Here is a 20,035-nt window from a genome sequence, read left to right as displayed (position 1 = left end):
CCAGCTCGTGTGCCGGGTACTGGGGATGTGTGTACTTCTCTGTTTCAACTGTATTTGCCACAGTGTATGATTTGTGACTTTCACCCCCAAGACAGTATCTGGCCAATCAATAATAATAAGCTCCATTAGTTTTAAATAATGGACTCGTAGAACCATGGACTCTTAACGATTATAAAAGCGCTAATCATTTGCCTGGCAAGACGCCAACTGGCCTTAGCACTTGCTTTCTGAACCATTCCAGTCAGTTCTGTGCCAACCATCTATAAGTCTCTGATGATGGCCCATCTCATGACGCTCACGTTTGCTCAGAGAAAAGAGCTTATGCCTGTGCCCAAAGCAAGCTCCAGGGGCCGACACAGTCAGGCTTAGTGACTTGGCCTCATCACCATGGAGGCCACAATGACAAGAAGGACCGACCTCACACTGATCCGAAGGGTACTGAAAAGATGGTACTCAAATTATAAATGTATATAATTTGATGATTATTATTATTTTGCGAAGACTCAGCCATTCCTGGTTCTTAAGAGTCTTGCACACACACAGCCTGTTTCTATGCTTTATGGAAGACTAAGACACATCTAAACAATCTCCTTAATATGGAGATGCCAACTGGAGCAGCAAGAGCTCTCCTTCTGATTGAGTCATGCTTTCCCTTCGTGCCCAGTCGTGATTTTAGAAAAGACTCATTAGCAGAATGGAATGGTTTTAGTAGACTGCCAGTGACTAAATACTGATAATGAAAAACTGGGAAGCATACAGGTGGTTCAAACACTGTGCTGTCTTTCAAAACATACCAAGAAAATTAATTTCAATTTGAATAAAAGTGGACAAATTACAGATACTTATTTTAAAATGCAATCTACCTTAACAAGACTTAACCCACATGTTAGCTTTTTTTCTTTTCTCTTCTTTTTTTACAATTTCACCTACATAGGCTGGTTGACTAGTAACCATAAAGGATTTCTTCCTTTGCAAGAAAGACAGTCTATAAAAAGGAAATGTAATATATGCTTAAATCAGAACATCCAAGGCTATGTGCAAAATAGATTGGAAAGTGCTTAAGAAAACTTAAGGCTGTATTGGAAAGGTACAAAAATCTGCAGCATTCAAAAAATAAACTTGTTTGGAGAAAGAAGCGTGTTGCAATTTTTAGTCACATCCCACCTATCTGTCTTCAGAATGTGAAAAAAACTGCCCATCAAAAACACTGGGTAAGGAAGAGGAACATTATTTTTACCTAGCTTGAAAACTGCTATGAAAAAGATAGTCCTCTGGGGCCAGAGCAGGTGCAGCCAAAACAAGATAGATCTACAGCCACTGTGAAGGATCACATGGAATGAGGAGGTGGGGAGGGGGGAAGTGTGATTTGACACTAATATGAAATTCTTGTCAGGCTAAAATGCCATTAAAGTTCTGGATATCCTATAAAACCCGTTTTGTGAATGCTTTCTTAATTTAATATAAAAATGTTATCACAACCATGATATTGTCCCAGATAGCTGGTATCTTAGCCAAATTATAGCTTCTTCCTTTACATTCTCCTGAGAAATGCATATGATATTTAGGGAAAAGAGAAATAGCTTAAGAGAAATAGCAAACAAACCTCATGAGAGGGCTTAGAAGAGATTCGTATAAGAAAGTCAAATGGGAAGACCCATGTTAAGTACCATCAGCTGACTTGATAGAACCAGTCCTGCATTTGGAAGCAGAGACTGTAAAACAAGGGCAATCATGGTTTGTTATGATGATCCTCCATTATATAACAGAATAAAGACTGTTTGACTCTTAAAGGTGCCAACAGTAGGCAGCATGGAGCCACTGCTGGACCCACGGCTCAGTTTACAAGTTGTGGAGAACAGTACTGCAAGAAGACTTTAGATGATTTTCTTAGGCAAAGGAAAGTCATTATGCCAAGGACCACATTTTAACAGCTTCAATTCTAAGTCTGTCTCAAGATCCACTCCTCCACAATGGCCAGATTAGATTTCTTAATGACTCAGTGTTTCTACTGATGTTACCCAAGGTCAGTGAAGTCAAAACCCAGGAGACTAGACCCCATGACAAATCAAAGGACTTCTTTCACATCTTGCTGCCTTATCTGAAGGTGGACACTGGAGGTAGTTTTTTTTTTTTTAACGTACATTAAAAATAAACTATGCTGGCATCTACCTAGTACTGGTCAATATAGCTTGGGTCACTGACTAACAGCTGTATGATACTGGTACCTAATACTTGAGCCAATGTCGATGTTTGATCCTTGGTCACCAGAAGTAGTTTATAGTTAGTCCTAAATATTTTATAAAGATTATTTGAAAAAAAAAACCTTCCTGATTTAAGCTGTGGCAAATATAAATTCATTGTCTGAACCTCAAAGTAAAATTAGAAAAGTCCTTTGTAATTGATACTATCACATTGTGCTTGAAACAAACTTGACAAAAATGATGTTTCTTTAAGATTGGGGGTCAGTAAACTTGTTCTGTAAAATGCTAGATAGTAAATATTTTAGGCTTCACAGACCACATATGGTCTCTTTCATACAATATTCCCCAACCAGTGATTTAAAAAGGTAAAAACTGTTCTTATTGTGGTCTGTTTGAAAACAAGCATGGGTGAAATCTGACTCATGGGCCACAGTTTACAAAGCCCTGCTTTAGATATCTCAGGATCCTGAAAAGAATATTTTCATTTCCTCCATTCAACCTAATATTTGTCGCTCTAACAACTGGTCAGTAAGAACCACCAATTAAGACAAAGACTAATCCAGATAAGACCTCTAATAAAAAGTAAAACTGGTTAAAGGGTCATGAAAAAAATCTCCTGCTATCTTTCAAAGAGCCTACTTGGACTTGTTAAGTAAGCACAGCACTGAAGGATGTGATATGATCGTATGAGGAAGTGAATCCTGGTCGTTTAAAACTCATGAGGCTTTTTATCCAGAAGGCTGTGGTCAGGATTCTGGGAAGTTCTGCAGACCAAGGGGAGCAGTACTTGCTGTGTACATTCCTCACAGGAGTAGTGCTAGGTTATCTATTACTGTTCAGGAGGCTTTCAGGAAGTACCTGTGACATGAAACACACTGCAGGACTGAAGTTGAGTGGCACAGGGGACAACACCAGTGATCTTAGAACATGGGAAGCTTCGTGAAAGGAAAGGTGGAATGCTGCTTTAGGGGCACTAACTTCTGTCCCTATGGTTCTCTGCACTGTGGAGCTCCCTCACTAATGTCACCTCGGGGTGGGGTTCCCTCTGCCTTCCCCTTGCAAACCCCAGTCAGTGATCAGAGCCACACAGACGCTGAGAGCCCATAAAGCAACGCCCAAGATCAAAGACCAAGAAGCTCTGTCAGAAGTCTGTGTGCTCCCGCAGAGTCAATGGAAATACTTTCAGGCTGAACACTGAGAAGCGTTTCAAGCAGTGCTGTACCATGCCTGTCACGTTTCCCTGAGGCCTTCTGCCTGTCGGTCCAGCGCATAATGAAGGTTTCAGATTTCCAAGACCAATGTGCCTGCACTCCAAAAGTTCACCGAGTGCTACTTTTACCCCTGCTTCAAAGAAATTTTAAATTAACACAGAGCTCCTCATTAACCTCTGTTAACTTACTAAACAGTAAAACTCTAATTACTTGCCAACGAACCAGTTTCCAGAAGATGATAAAATAAAGATGTAAGAATTTCTTTCCACATTTAACATACACTATTCCCATTAGTAGTATTCTTCATAATGACTCTTGTAGGGTTCAACTTTAGTACATGAAGTCACTCGTGAACTGTTACAAAACAGCCTTCTATTTTTCTGACTGATGGGTACACATTTGTGTGGAACTATTTCCCTGATAGGTCCTCATGGAGCTATGATAGTGGTATTGCTCTTGACCTGACAGAATTAGATGACTTGTAGGGTCTCATCTGACCCAGATACTAAAGGTCTCTGGGCTGTAGGGCTCCAGATGGTACTAGATATCGTTTTTATCTTTGAGGAGTTGAGTTCACGTGGGTCTTTCATATCCCCATTTGCACAGAGTGTAGAATACCACAGACACTCAAAGAATACCTCTAAAGTAGAGAGAAGACTCATCCCCTCACCTCACCAGGATCAGATAAGAGTTTTGAGCATATTATGCCAGTGACAAATGACTACAATTGCCTTCCTGGTTCTTCCTCAAGACCACATCAAACCTGCCTATCGTGGCACCTTCATTCCCTTTACCATCCAACCATGCACCATCACACCCCTACCCCAAACACCTGTTCCCTCATGAGAAATGCCAATGACCTTAGTAGGGCTAAAAGAACAGGGATCCAGATGACACAGGAGGTGAATAGTGGATGAGAAGAGGAGCAAAAGCTATCAGTATTTCAGAAATGGAGAATCTTTAAACAGGAATACAAAACCTGACAGAGTGGCCTCTCACTTCACACTGACAATCCTGAGCTTCTTAGAAACTATTAAAAAAAAAAAACTACCTTACTACTAGAAAGCACAGTAGGCACACTACCATAATAACAGTAGTAAATCTCAGAAACTCATCCCTTTCCAGACTTAGAACAAGTCAGAAATTCTAAGGGCTGGCCACCACTAAACCAGATTAAAATTACTAACCAAAGCTGATCTTTCTGTATTGGATGCTTCATTCCATGCTGCTTTCTAAGATACAAGCATAAAACTACCTCAAAATAATGGCAAGTGGAGATTCAGGATAATTCTCCATAGATACCTAGCCTGTCCCCAGTTTTGTTCAAAAACAGAGAGCTTATGATCACTAATATACCCAATCACATGAAATATTGGGAACCACTTCTTTATTTTTTTAAATTAATTTTTATTGGAATATAGTTGCTTTCCAATGTTGTGTTAGCTTCTACTGTACAGCAAAGTGAATCAGCTATATGTATACATATATCCCCTCTATTTTGGATTTCCTTCCCATTTACGTCACCACAGAGCATTGAGTAGAGTACCCTGAGCTGTACAGAAGGTTCTCATTAGTTATCTATTTTATACCTAGTATCAATAGTGTATATATGTCAATCACAATCTCCCAATTCATCCCACCCCACCCTTTCCCTTCTTGGTGTACATACGTTTGTTCTCTACGTCTGTGTCTCTATTTCTGTTTTGCAAATAAGATAATCTATACCATTTTTCTAGATTCCACATATATGCGTAAATATATGATAATTGTTTTTATCTTTCTGACTTACTTCACTCTGTATGAAAGACTCTAGGTCCATCCAAGTGTCTACAAATGACCCAATTTCATTCCTTTTTTATGCCTGAGTATTATTCCACTGTATATACATACCACATCTTCTTTATCCATTCCTCTGTTGATGGACATTTAGGTTGCTTCCACGTCCTGTCTATTGCAAACAGTGCTGCAATGAACATTGGGGTGCATGTGTCTTTTTGAATTATGGTTTTCTTGGGGTATATGATCACTAGTGGAATTGCTGGATCATATGGTAGTTCTATTTTTAGTTTTTTAATGAACTTCCATACTGTTCTCCATAATGGCTCTATCAATTTACATTCCCACCAACAGTGCAAGAGGGTTCCCTTTTCTCCACATCCTCTCCAGCATTTATTGCTTGTAGATTTTTTTAATGATGGCCATTCTGACCAGTGTGAGGTGATACCTCATTGTAGTTTTGACTTGCATTTCTCTAATAATTAGTGATGTTGAGCATCTTTCCATGTGTTTGTTGGCCATCTGTATGTCTTCTTTGGAGAAATATCTATTTAAGTCCTCTGCCCATTTTTAGATTGTTTTTTTTTTTTTTATATTGAACTGCATGAGCTGCTTGTATATTTTGGAGATTAATCCTTTGTCAGTTGCTTCATTTGTTGACATTTTCTCCTATTCTGAGGGCTGTCTTTTTGTCTTGTTTATGGTTTCCTTTGCTGCGCAAAAACTTCTAAGTTTCATTAGGTCTCATTTGTTTATTTTTGGTTTTATTTTCATTACTCTAGGAGGTGGGGTGAAAAAAGATCTTGCTGTGATTTTTGTCAAAGAGTGTTCTGCCTATGTTTTCCTCTAGGAGCTTTATAGTGTCTGGCCTTACATTCAGGTCTTTAATCCATTTTTAGTTTATTTTTGTGTATGGTGTTAGGGAATGTTCTAATTTCTTTCTTTTACATGTATTGATAGCTGTGCAGTTTTCTTAGCACCACTATTGAAAAGGCTGTCTTTTCTCCACTGTATACTCTTACCTCCTTCGTCATAGATTAGGTGACCATAGGTGTGTGGGTTTATCTCTGGGCTTTCTATCCTCTTCCATTGGTCTATATTTCTGCTTTCGTGCCAGTACCATACTGTCTTGATTACAGTAGCTTTGTAGTAGAGTCTGAAGTCCAGGAGCCTGATTCTTCCAGCTCTGTTTTTCTTTCTCAAGATTGCTTTGGCTATTTGGGGTCTTTTGTGTTCCCACACAAATTGTAAAATTTTCTGTTCTAGTTCTGTGAAAGATGCCATTGGTAATTTGACAGGGCTTGTATTAAATCTGTAGATTGCTTTGGGTGGTAGAGTCATTTTCACAATATTGATTCTTCCAGTCCAAGAACATGGTATATCTCCCCATCTGTTTGTGTCATCTTTGATTTCTTTCACCAGTATCTTATAGTTTTCTGCATACAGGTCTTTTGCCTCCTTAGGTTGGTTTATTCCTAGGTATTTTATTCTTTTTGTTGCAATGGTAGGGAACCATTTCTTTAAATCAAGAAGGTTACTAAATTTAAGTTTCCACTATGTTCACTGGCAAAAGATACTTTCTGCCAATCCAACTCAAGCTGAATACTTTGAGCCTTACATTGTGGCTTTTGTACTTACAGGCCATCATTCTTGCATGACGTTTCCTAAGAGGTTTTAAAGCTACAACAAGAGATATCACAAAGTCTGCTAAAACTTATTTTTAAATTGCATCTTCTGTTAGAATATTAAATACAATTTGATAAACTAGAAGAGTATATTTTATGTAACACAGATAGCTTTTAGAACATGAAATCTATAAGAAGAGACATGAACACAAAGATATTAGGTACTAGTCACTCAAAAATCTTTTGCCCCTGAGCCAATGTGAAATACTGAGTGTCAAATATCAATTGCCATGTCCCTGTGATTTTTACTATGATATCCTGTCACTGTGATACAAAGCGTCCTATGAAGGATAGTCAAACAAGGGTCATCTGGTCAGGTAGCCCATGGCTAGAGCATCACTCTTCCAAAGTCATGACTGTGGACTGTCATAAAATCTAGCGAGGTTACACAAAGAAGAGAGGGAGCTTGGTTTTTAACAGTCTCTACCTTCATCCCTAAAACGGGATCAGACATGTTACAAATGTTTGCCCTTGGTCATGAAGAGAGCTGTGGATCAATTAAATCAAATTATTGCCTCAACTGGAGGAGGGGGGAAAGAATCTTAAGTATCCCTGTGGGAGGCAAGTCAGGAACATCTTCACCCTAAGTGTAAAAATGACAGATAGTGTCTGGACTTAATTTTTCATAGTACTACAATCATTAAAGCAATGTAAGAACTACAAAGGTAGTTGAGCTGAAAAACCATCTCCCTTTCTTCTTCCTCTCTTCCTGTTATTAGAAAATAGTGGTTACTAGAAAAGCAAGACTTCAGGGTAGGAAAAGGGCAGGAAGGAGAAGCATATGAAGCAGCAAACTTAAGGGATTCAAGTCTCTTCAAAGAGCTCACAGACCCCTATGTGTGTGTAGGTGGCTTTCTTCTTGTATGGCTTTGGGAGACAAGGCTGATTTAGAGAAAGGCAAGTATACATGGCTTCTACATGTTCAAACAAACAGGAATGAAAATGAAAACACAAGTCACAGAAAATATTTGCAAAACATATACCTGATAAAGAACCGGTAGCTAGAATACATAAAGAACTCTTAAAATTTAATAAGATAAATGACCCAATTTAAAAATGGGCAAAGTATTTAAATAGACATTTTGCCAAAGAAGACACACAAATGGCTAATGACAGCAGGAAAAGATGTTCATCATCATTAGTCATTAGAGAACTGTAAATTACAACCACAATAAGATACCACTTTATACTCACTAGAATGGTTATATAATTATATAAGACTACAAACACACACACACACACACACACACACATGTATATATATGACTGACAGTGTTATATATCCATGTATATGTATATGACTGACAATGTTGTCAAAATGTGATGAAACTTGAACCCTCATATATTACTGATTGCTGGTGGGAATGTAAAATGGTGCAGCCACTCCTAAGTGTTTACCTAAGAGTAACAAAAACATATGTTCATACACAGATTTCTATACCAAAGTTCACAGTAATCCTATTCATAATAGCCCCTAACAGGGACTAAATGTGTATCAGTTGGTGAATGTATGAACAAAATGTGGCTTATCTTTACAGCAGAATACTATTCATCAGTAAAAAGGAACAAACTATATACATACTATACAACGTGGCTGAACATTAAAATCTTTAAGCTAAGTAAAAGAATCCAGATGCAAAAATAAACTACATATTATCTGATTCCACTTCTATGAAACACTCAGAAAAGCCCATCTATGGAGACAGACAGCATATCAGTGGTCGCCTGGAACTGGAGGGAGCAGGGACTTAATGTAAATGGGAACAAGATTTTGGGGAGGGTGATGAAACTGTTTTAAAACTCAATAGTGGTGATGACTGCATAGGTGTAAACAATTACTAACAACTATTGAATTGTACAATTAAAATATGTATATAAATTACACCACAGTAAAGTTGTTAAAAAAGAAACCCACAAGCATGACAAGAATCCTCTTTTCTTTTTACACTTTAGCCAAAAATTATGGCGGAACTCTGTGTGAAGTTTTTTTATTCCTTTATTTATTCACCAAACATTTATTGAATAATGGCCATGTACTCAAAATGGCTTTGACTTCACCACCATGCTACCTTTAAAATATTTGATGACTGGGCCTTTTCCAACATCCCTAGGAATTTGGCAGTGATCAGACTATTTATTAATCCATGGGATTCTGAATCAGGGACAAAACAGGGCTGAAAATGGCAGACTGGGGGAATTCAAGGATTGACAATCCCCTCTGTGGGGCCTCAGGAAGCATCAATAGACCAGATTCTGGTCGGGCAGGTTGGCAAGCAGGAGGGACACAGTTCATCCAGTCCCACTGAAGGGAGTCAAGCCAAGCAGCCCTCCTGTGAACAGTAGGTGCTCTATACCACAACACCAGCTCTGGGATACAATTCTAACACCCACCTCATTCCCTAACTGAATTCTCATAACACTAAGCAAGCCCACTGAACTGTACTAAGGCTATAAAAGTTTAACATTATAATAGAAGGCAGATTTGTCCAAACTCTGTAAATGTTCAAAATTTGTACATTTTATCACATATAAAGGCACTTTTTTGTTCTTCAATTTCTTTTGTTATTCTAGTGCTATTTTGCAATACAGTAACATTAAAAATAAATGATATAAGGGATAAGAAGATGTAGTACATATATACAATGGAATATTACTCAGCTGTAAAAAAGAATGAAATAATGCCATTTGCACCAACATGGATAGACCTAGAGGTTATCATACTAAGTGAAGTAAGACAGACAGAGATTCCACCTATCACTCATAGGTGGAATCTTAAAAAAAGATACAAATGAACTTATTTACAAAATGGAAACAGATTCACAAACTTTGAAAACAGACTTATGCTTGTCAAAGGGGAAAGGTGGGAGGGAGGGATAAACTAGGAGTTTGGATGTACACACTACTATATATAAAATAGGTAATCAACAGGGCATACTGTAAAGCACAGGAAACTCTACTCAATATTCTGTAATAACTTATATGGGGAAAGAATCTGAAAAAGGATGGATATATGTATAACTGAATCATTTTGCTGTACACCCGAAACTAACACAATATTGTAAACCCACTATATTCCAATATAAAATAAAAATTACAAAGAAATGAAATTGAGCTATTTGTAATGAGGTGGATAGACCTAGAGTCTGTCATACAGAGTGAAGTAAGTCATAAAGAGAAAGACAAATACCGTATGCTAACACATATATATGGAATTTAAGAAAAAAAAATGTCATGAGGAACCTAGCGGTAAGACAGGAATAAAGACACAGACCTACTAGACAATGGACTTGAGGATATGGGGAGGGGGAAGGGTAAGCTGTGACAAAGTGAGAGACAGGCATGGACATATATACACTACCAAACGTAAGGTAGATAGCTAGTGGGAAGGAGCCGCATAGCACAGGGAGATCGGCTCGGTGCTTTGTGACTGCCTGGAGGGGTGGGATAGGGAGGGTGGGAGGGAGATGCAAGAGGAAGAGATATGGGAACATATGTATATGTATAACTGATTCACTTTGTTATAAAGCAGAAACTAATATACCATTGTAAAGCAATTATACTCCAATAAAGATGTAAAAATAAATAAATAAAGGATATAAACTTTAAAAAGAAACAGAACGTAGAAAATCCTTCAGGCAAGTAGGGAACACTTGAGTTTTTGCCAATCAAGCCCCATTGATGTCTAAGACATATATTAATTTTCTTAAAGACAAAATAGCTTGAATGTCAGGACCTCTACATTTAGACTTTATGTTCTTTCTTTTTATCTGGCACAGTGGTTCTGAAGCTGGAGAGAAGGAGGACGCTGCCCAGAACTGCATACACACACCCTGTGTAATGTACTATATGGATGACCTAAAGGGTTTTCCAAAATGGGAAGACTCTCAGAACCCATACTGCATAAAATCTGGACATTGGCATGGATGTCAGGATGGGAGGACTGTGATGAACCGACTAGGTCAACGAAGTTGGATTTCTAAGCTGTTCGGCTTCTCACTTTTTCTGCTTGAACATAACCATTGCTGGTATTTTCAAACTGTACTCATGGGAACAGAATCTCAAAGCATCTTGGCAACAAATATTAATCCTTATTGTTGTCTCAGGAGGTAGACCAAAAAACAAACCCTATGTACATAGGAATGAAGAGAAAATCGCACTTGAGAGAGCACTGGCTTGCTTTCTGTAAGACTTTAACAACCAATTTATTTGGCAAACATTACATTGAGCACTGATGCTTTGCAAGGCACAGATGCATGATGAATGCTTTCAAACTGCAGACTTTTATAACTTGAAAGGGCCCATTTTAAAGTTGTGACTCATTTATGGGCCTGAAAATGCTACATCTGTATGTATGAATCAGACCCTGGAAGTATAAGTTTACAAGGTATTACATGACCATCATCCACAAATTACAAAGCCATTGATGAAACGCGTAGACTTTACCTAGCAACAGCTGAAACTTGAAGTGGTAAGAAATAATCTAATTATCCAGGATACTGTAATAAAGCAAGGTGCCAGCAGGAGGCATAGTTTATGACTACTTTTACAACTACTGAAGAAACTTGATGACAAGTAACATGCTTCAAATTTAAGTAAATCAACAGGAAGTGAGGCATCTCTGGGGATCAGGGCTTGAAAAAGGGCAGGCCTTTGAGTGAGTCTCCTAAAAATGTAAGAAATAAATCATAGACGGCAGATCAAGAAAACAAGCTCGTGTTCTAGAAGTGTAGCCTCTCCTTTCGCATCCCCCTACATGTGATCCTATATAAATAATAAAAAAATAAATAGAACAAATGAAACTTTCAGATCCCAGCTACCTCTCCTCCTTGAAAAACTGGCTTATATCACATTAAAAAAATAAAGCAAATGAAAACATTTTTGAAACGTGAAACTTGAAAGTTAGAACTTACATCATTTAATCATCCTAAATAGTTTATCACATAGTGAAACTTAAAGTTCAGTTTTATGTAAAATTGTCCTCTATATAGAGGAAGTCACAAATGTATATGATTTGAGAGTAACAGGTTCACACCTACTTATAAAATGGTAACCACCACAATGGTTAATTAATTTCCTAGATGTAAATAACTACCATTCTATAATTTGGCCTTATTGGTTCTGAGGAATAAGGGTATTCATTTAATCTTAGTATGTACAAAATTTAGATGATATTCAGGGCCCATATTCAATAGAAAATGAAGGCCTAAATCAGATGTCCTCTATGAATTGGTGCTAAAAGTGTAAAAACCTGTTTAGTTACAAAATAAGATATTCTAATCCTACAGGGACTTTCCTTAGCAAGTCCTCCTTCATAATACTGATGTCTGAAGACATAACCAATTCTTGTGCTAAAAACAGCTATTTTATATGAAATATATGTTGTATAAAGTTTCATTATGGGGCATGATTTGACATAGGATATAACATTCTATGTTATAATAAAATAAATTTCAACTGCATTTCAGAAATCACCTTCCAAACAATTAATAAGAATGCAATGTGACCATTAGTGACAGAGTTAAAAAAAAAAAAGGCTAAATTGATTAATAGAAGAAATGAAACATGCTTTTAAGACACTGAATAGTAGATTCTAAACACAATTCAAACTCCACTCCTCAGGTTGCCTTGGAAAATTAAAAAATAAATACCAAATGTGTTTCCATCTGTTTTTAGTGGTGGAAAGAATTTATTCTTAATCCGCCTAAAATGCAGTTTAGATTATTAGAAGCTATTCAAAATAAATTTCATTGTTTGCTTCTCTAATTTTCCCCCTTTGAAAAAAAAGCAAAGCATTCTTAAGTCATTTTTAGAAAATTTACTCTAACTACTGCCTATTAGTTAATGCACACAAATGCTCATAGTTTAAAACAATGAGATGATTAAAAAGAGTGTTTTTAGCTACTAATGTCTTAACTAAAGGAATCTTTTCCAGACACAGAAACAGTGCCAGCATGTCTAGTTTATTACACATTTCTACAATGTCACTTTTCTGCTTGGTAACATTGCCAACGAAGTTCCCAGTTTGCCTTTCTTTCCCCTTCTTCCTCTCCATCCTAAAGTTGGCTCCTCTCCCACATTATAAAACTTGTAGCAAAAATAAAAAGAATATATTGAACCAAGAAACATTTCTAAAAATTCTCAAACTGTATAGAAAGTTACAACCCCTTTCTATAACCTTTGGAAACTTCAGTGTTGACATAGTACTATGTTGGCCAAATAAATGTTCTTTTCCCCTCTTGGATATTCTCAATGCACATTCACATATTAAATGCTCTGAGAAGTAAAAAAGAAAAAAAAAAACACTTTTCTTTATGTAATACAGCACTGGCCCATGGTATCCAGTCCTACCCCTTGTAAAACAGCTACTAACCTTCCTCCAAAACAGTGTCTAGTGAAACACACTTTGGGATGAACAACTCACCTATGCCATCTTTACAGAGCCAGTGAAGCCTCAAAAAGATTAGGTCAGGATAGGGTAATTCCTAATTTTCAGGACCACAAGCTCTGGAAGTCAGACTTCTTCTAAGATATAAATGTTCCTGAAGTTTCTCCTGAACAGCCTCAGGCCACACTTCCCAGGCTGCTTCAAAAGGGAGTGTTCTTTGCAGGCCTGATGTCACCTCAACACAAGGCCAGACCAGAATCAGAGAGAGAAGGGATATTGTAATCTGGTCTGGGACAGCCTCCTCCTGACAAATGTAGGGCACAGAAATAATGCCAGACACTTCCTGCTCTGCTTCCTCTTATCAAAGAGAGAAAGAGAGAGAGAGAGAGAGAGAGATGAAGGAAGGGAGGGAGGGAGGAAGGAAGAAGAGAGGAAGGAAGAAGGAAGGAAGGAAGGGAGGGAGGGAGGGAGAAGGGAGGGAGGGAGGGAAGGAAGGGAGGGAGGGAGGGAGGGAGGGAGAAAGGAAGAAGGAAGGAAGGGAGGAAGGGGGAAAGGAAGGAAGGGAGAAAGGGAGAAGGAAGGGAGAGAGGGAGGGAGAGAGGGAAAAAAGAAAAAAAAGAAAAGAAAAAAAGAGTTCTTATAACTTATAGGTAAATCAGAGGTACATGATCTGCCAGGGAAAGTAATACTGTCAGGAATAGATGCCTCCTATAGGATGCCCTCCTCATTAGTGGATAATATTTTCCAGAAACCTCTAGATGTGCTGTGCTCAGTAGAAGGAGACAGATAGGTTTGCCAAACAAACTGCTCCAGAAAGCCATCTGCCTTTCTCTCCCTCTCAAAATCTCTCTCCTTTAAAAAATATTTTTAGAGTTATTCTAATAAACTAAGAAGAAAATTTCTGTCAGGTGTGAATCCCCTTTTATAGGGAAAGAATATTTGGATGAATCAAAGATGGACCTGGTGGAGCTCATTCAAATCCAAATTCCAAACCAAATAATAAGTGAGTTGTGTATTATATTTAAGTATTGCAGATTTCACAAAGAAAGGAAAGGAAGGAAAGAAGGATGGATGGCCAGAAGGAAGGCCAGAGAGTAAACATCTAAGGAAATGAAAGATGCAGGCTACAGCATGTTCAAAATTAACTTGGAAAAACAAAGTAAATTTTAAAAATATCTTTGTATCTTACACATTACAGTCTAGAGATTGTGTGTAGCAAAATGGGAAGTTTAATGAAAAACAGAATGTGGAAAATCTCCTACTATCACAATGCTGGTTAATGATTTTCTTCTCAACACTTGTACAATTATAAAATGTTGTCTTTGGAAGAGAAAAGCTTATCAATCCATGTAGTTTTGCAATGAAGAATCCAAGGCAAAAAGAAGCAAGCTGGTTGACCCGAGGTCACCGAGCCCCTAAATTGCTCTACTGGGACTGAATCCCATGATTGTCCCAATCATGGCTGTGGGCTCTTTCCCTTCCCCAACCCATGGATTTGTTCCCTTTAGGTAACTGTTGGCTGCAGACTCTCATTCTTGATATGAAACAGACAATTTTCACTTTCTCATGCCTTTCTATATGAAGACAAGGATGATACGTCACCTAACGATCTCAGCGCGTTAAAAAGCACACACACTTTGGGATGTGAGAAGGTTTGGCACAGCTTGCCTCCGTCTTTCTGTGTTTAGGGACAATGGGTTAAAAAGCTAAGATGAACGATTTTGAAAAGAAAATGAATGACATGTGCACGATTTTGAAGCTGTGTTATTGAATTGGCCCTTGGGAAGCATATGCACTAGGGACCACCCACATAAGTGTATGTGTTATTCCATTATGCTTTTATCTCCATTGTTATGTTGTTACGCACAACATTTAAGGAAGAGTAATCTTCATAAACTAAATAGGTGTATCAACTGAGGTTTTCCATATTTATTCTTGAAACTTTATAGGTACAGCTGCTCCAGAAAATATGACAAGCCTCTAAATACCATGATTGCTAGGAAACAAAGCATTACCATAAGCAGTCTACCTTTCTTTAAAAGGAAAAACTTTAATCCCTCAAATGCCATATTTATGTAGAGAAGTTCTAAAAGAGATTCAGGTACATAATGTTAAAAACTTGTCACTACAAAATTTCTCATAAAAGCAGATGGACTCACCAAACATGCTGGCCTCAGCTCCCTCCCTAGACCCCCTTAAAATGACTAGAAAACAAACAAAAAAAGCACAACCCCACAGGGGTTATGAGTGCCAATACCGTAATAAAGTAGCTAGAAAGCCAGCTGACCAGTGATAGCTTGAGAAAGGAGAATTCTAGACCAGCAGTGGGGAAAAGTCAGGAAGCAACCATATTTGCACTGAGAACCAGCAACCTTGCCCCTGCCTACACACACACACACCAAAGACTCAGGAATTCTCGGCACCAGTACCTCTAGGAGAGGAGATAAATGACAGAGCTTTCAACGTGAAGACAGGTTCAAATACTGCATAAAAGCAGTTAGACATCTAGATTCCCTCTTCCACTCTGTGTAACTGGTAATGCCTTTTGCCAACCTGGAAGAAGTCTGCAAATATATTGTCTGGAGAGGTAAAACACAAGGTCTATGGGCTGACTGCAGGGCGTTAAGCACTGGAGAGAGTAAGCCTATTCCATTGCAACTAGGAAGACAAAGACACATTCACATATTAACTGCTGAAACCCCTTCTTTGCCCCATCTTTCAGTTCCCAGAACACTGCCACCCAAGCATCCACTTTCATGGCAGGACAGTAAAAACACTTCCCATGAGCCGGTCGGATTGTTCAGAAAAGAATAAAAATACGTAAAGATACCGAAACCGGTGTTCCATGCACCCACCCAAATTACCCTGTAGTGAAGTCCACAGTCAACAAGTTCTAGATGTGTACAGAAAGCTTCTAATCAGGTCTTTAGTGCCTCAATCTTAAGTATGAGTGGACAGCTAAGGTTACTTAAATACTTAAAGAAAGCTTCTAAAACAGACAGAAGCCAAAAACAAACAAACAAAAAAAACCCAGAAAAATACATCTTTGGGGAAACAAAAAATATACAAAGGGAAAAATTTCAAACATTATCATTAACATCTCTAGAGAAATAAAACAGTACATCTATGAAAAAAAAGCATGATGTTAGTTTAAAAAATGGGCGTTTGAGGATCAAATATGAGACTTTGAAAATTAATACACAGTAAAGAAGAAATAAAATTCCAAAAGAAAGCGTTTGAAAGATAAATTGAAGTTAATCTCTATATATGAAGGGAAAACAGAGATGGAAGACAATACAGAAGGAAATAAGAAAAAACTAATAGAGGAGGGCCGATATCCATAAACAAAAAAACAGGAACAAGAATCATTAAATAATTCAAGAAAAGTTCCAAGAACTGAAGGAAATTAATTCCAAGATTGAACAGGCCCACTGGATTAAAACAGAATAACACCATGATATACCCTGGTGCAATTTTAGATCACTGATTCTAAAAGCTTCCAGAAAAAAAAAGGGGGGGATTAAAAAATGAGAATAGCATCAGACTACTGGACCCTGGATGCCAGAAGAAAATGAAGTCTTCAATATTCTTCGAGAAAGTGCTTTTCAATCTAGAGTTTTCTATCCAGCCCAGTGATCAATGAAGCAAGAGACAAGAATGAATGCTGCCATACCTGAAAGGTCTCAAAAAATATCTCTCTTACCCAGTACCTTTCCTCAGAAGCTACTGGAAGATTGAGTTTCCAAAATGAGGGAATAAATGAAGAAAGAGGGAGAAATGAGGTTCAAGAAAAAAGGTACTCAACATACAAACAAGGCAAAGGAAATCCCCAATACGATGGAGAAGCAGTTTACAAAGTCTCCAGAAATTCAAGTTCAAGGTGAAATGGATAGATTTTCCCCAATATATAAATCCAATATAGAAAACTGAGCAAATAAAAAGAGGCAATTATTAATTCCAGAGAAAATTTTTAAAATGTGTAGAAAAGGCAAAATGTTTATAATATACTACATAGTTCAACTACAAGTGCAGTTTGCATAGTCATAATAATGTAAATACGCAATATGGATTATTGGTGTTTACATAACTTACCGAGAAGAAAAATTACTTTTTTGGGGGGTAGATTCGGGAAAGTGTGTACATGAAAGTGAAAGAAAACTAAAACTCCAACTTCCCTAAAAATCTAGATGAAAAATCTAAAGGTAGCAAATAAGCAATGCCATTTAGAAATACGGAAAGCAATTACTAAAGAAATGGCTGAAGGAATTTAAAGTGATTGCTTCTGGAAAGTAGAAATGGGTGAGGTGTGTTCTGAGTTTGCTATTTTTGCAACAATTCTCATACAGATATTTCCTTTGTTAAACTATTTGTGTGTGTGTATATGAATGTTTGATTTTCAAAAACTAAATTTAAAAATACCTAGCTACTACAAACACCAACATCCTAATATTTAACAGTTCTATAAACTCCTAAGTCATTCCTGTATGTCTATTGCTAATTTCAACTGGAATTTTCTTCACCAAGGTCACAAGAGGTTCCCCCCTCATTATGGTAGAGTTCCTCCTGTTTACATAACAAATCTATTTTTGCTTGTTTGTTAAATGGCAAGGTTAACATCACAGATGCTCTAACTGATTAACCTAGACTCACTGAACAGTTTCTGAGTTCTGAGACCGTGTCTAGGCTCTACACCACCAGAACTCTTCAGACAATAAAACAAATACACACAGTCTCTTTTCACTAACTGTTGAGAGGTCAATAAAACCAAATATACACCTATAAGCCCCTTACCGGTAATCACGTGAACACTGTTATAAATAGGCACTACAACCAACAAACCACTTTGAGACATTCCCTAAAGTTCAGACGTCTTGCATCCCCACTTTTCCACTGGATTTCTGTCTCAACAATAATCAATACTATAACCAAAGAGGTGCCAAAATGATTCAGCATTACCGTTAAACAAATGTTTCTGATGGAAGTCTCCTATGCAATTTGTAGGTCTCCAAGTTTTGACAAGGATTATAAAGGCAGCCCTCTACTGAAAACTGATTAAATTAGAAAAGAAAATACATAATCATCAAGACATTGCTGTATGCAAGGTATCTTAAGAAAAGTTCTGTCACACTCATTTAAAAGAAGCACATTAGAGAACCTCAGATTTTCAAGAGTGAGTCTCTACGTACCTCTAGTCTAAAATGCATTCTCTCTCCCACTTTCAAGGACACCATAAGACAAATTATGTTCTCAGGAAAAGAAACAAACTTACCTTTCACAAGCTCGGACAGTCCATGCAGCAATTATCCATAATGAGATACTAAAAACCAAGAGTACGGTTCCTGGGCATATAGTCATTAAAGTCTTCATAACAAAACGCGTATTGAAGTTTATCTTATTAAGTGCTCCAATGCTTCTAGAAGAGGCATCAGTGAAAAGTTTGCTGTGTAAAAGCATGACTCTGGCAATCAGATAGAGTCTTAAGAACATTGGTATAGATAAAATAATATCCACATCAGCAGTGGTGGTGGATGGGGCATAGGAGAAGGCAAGCCGGGCCGTCCATGTGAACGTATAATTCCCAGGTATGGGATGAATAGCACACACCAGTATTTCCAAGCAGATGAAGAAAATACGCTCATAAGTCATGGCTATTCTCCAGTCATCTGCTCCATTGTCCACCATGAACAACTGAAAAAATAAAGTAGAAAATCAGCTTCAGTATGGCATGAATGGTCCACAAGTGTTAGTGCAGATTTTTAAAATACATAACAGGTAGGTGACTTTTAGCAATCATGGCGAGCTCTAGGTCATAACTTCTAAATGCTAGCCCACACACCGCAACGGAGAGTAGCCCCCGCTCGCCGCAACTAGAGAAAGCCCGCGTGCAGCAATGAAGACCCAATGCAGCCAAAAATAAATAAAAAAATAAATTTAAAAATAATAAATAAATAAATGCTAGCCAGGTACACTATTTTAAGAAATTGGTATTGGCACAAAAGGAGAACTTTATTTTGTTAACAATTAAAATTACAAACTTGCTATACAGGAGCCGAAGATATTTTGGAGTCCATGCCCCTGGACAATCACGTTAGTGACATCATTTTAAAATAAGGGGCTTGGGCCTGTCAGTAATGTATCTCCTCCTTAGATGAAGTCAGAAGGTCTTTCCTTATAACAAGTTGCTCTCCTCTTTCAGGGTCTGGATCTAAACCTTGCACAATTCTAGCCATATTCTCAGTGAAATCTATTTACAGTGCCTCTGCAATCAGTTATACCCTATAATGCAACAATGCCTGAATGTTCTTAAAGGAAATCTTATTCTTGGCTTCTGAGAGGAAATCACAAGGGACCACAGTCAAATGTGGCAAAAACATTTCTTCCAGCTTCCTCGCTCCTGCTCTATTTTTTATCTCTTTTCTTCTGCTCTCCCATAGCTTTCCCTTGGATTATTAATTTGTTTTCCACCTTTCTTTCTCCAAAAAAGTTTCCTTTTTCCTATTTCTGTCATTCTTCACTCCACAATGAAAGAAAACGAAAAGAAAAGAAAGAAAAAGGAGATAGATAGATAGACCAACCAACCATAAAGGAACAGAAAAGAATGTTTCCTGTCTTTGCTGGTTGTTCAGTAAACAAGTCCCCCAGGCTCTAGTCCATAAACAACCAAAGGCATCTGGAAATGTGTGGTGACATTTCTGACTGCCGCAGTGACTTGTGAAGGCTACTGGCATTTAGAGCCAGGAAGCCAGCGGTGCCAAGCAGGCTGAGATTCTAAGAGTC

General features: G+C 37.8%; 1 protein-coding gene across 2 annotated transcripts in view; it reads right to left on the bottom strand.

The window, feature by feature from the left end:
* KCNN2 (potassium calcium-activated channel subfamily N member 2) overlaps nt 1-20,035 on the bottom strand; it is a 325,278-nt gene that overhangs the window by 119,407 nt on the left and 185,836 nt on the right. For both annotated transcript variants that reach the window (XM_030869859.2, XM_060296128.1), the window contains one exon: nt 18,528-18,946. In XM_030869859.2, the coding sequence (XP_030725719.2) occupies nt 18,528-18,946 (419 nt within the window). The remainder of the gene's footprint in view (nt 1-18,527; nt 18,947-20,035) is intronic.

The sequence above is a fragment of the Globicephala melas genome, chromosome 3, assembly GCF_963455315.2.
Source record: "Globicephala melas chromosome 3, mGloMel1.2, whole genome shotgun sequence".
Taxonomy (NCBI): domain Eukaryota; kingdom Metazoa; phylum Chordata; class Mammalia; order Artiodactyla; family Delphinidae; genus Globicephala; species Globicephala melas.
Note: the sequence above shows the minus strand (reverse complement) of the source record. Positions and strands in the feature narration are given on the sequence as shown.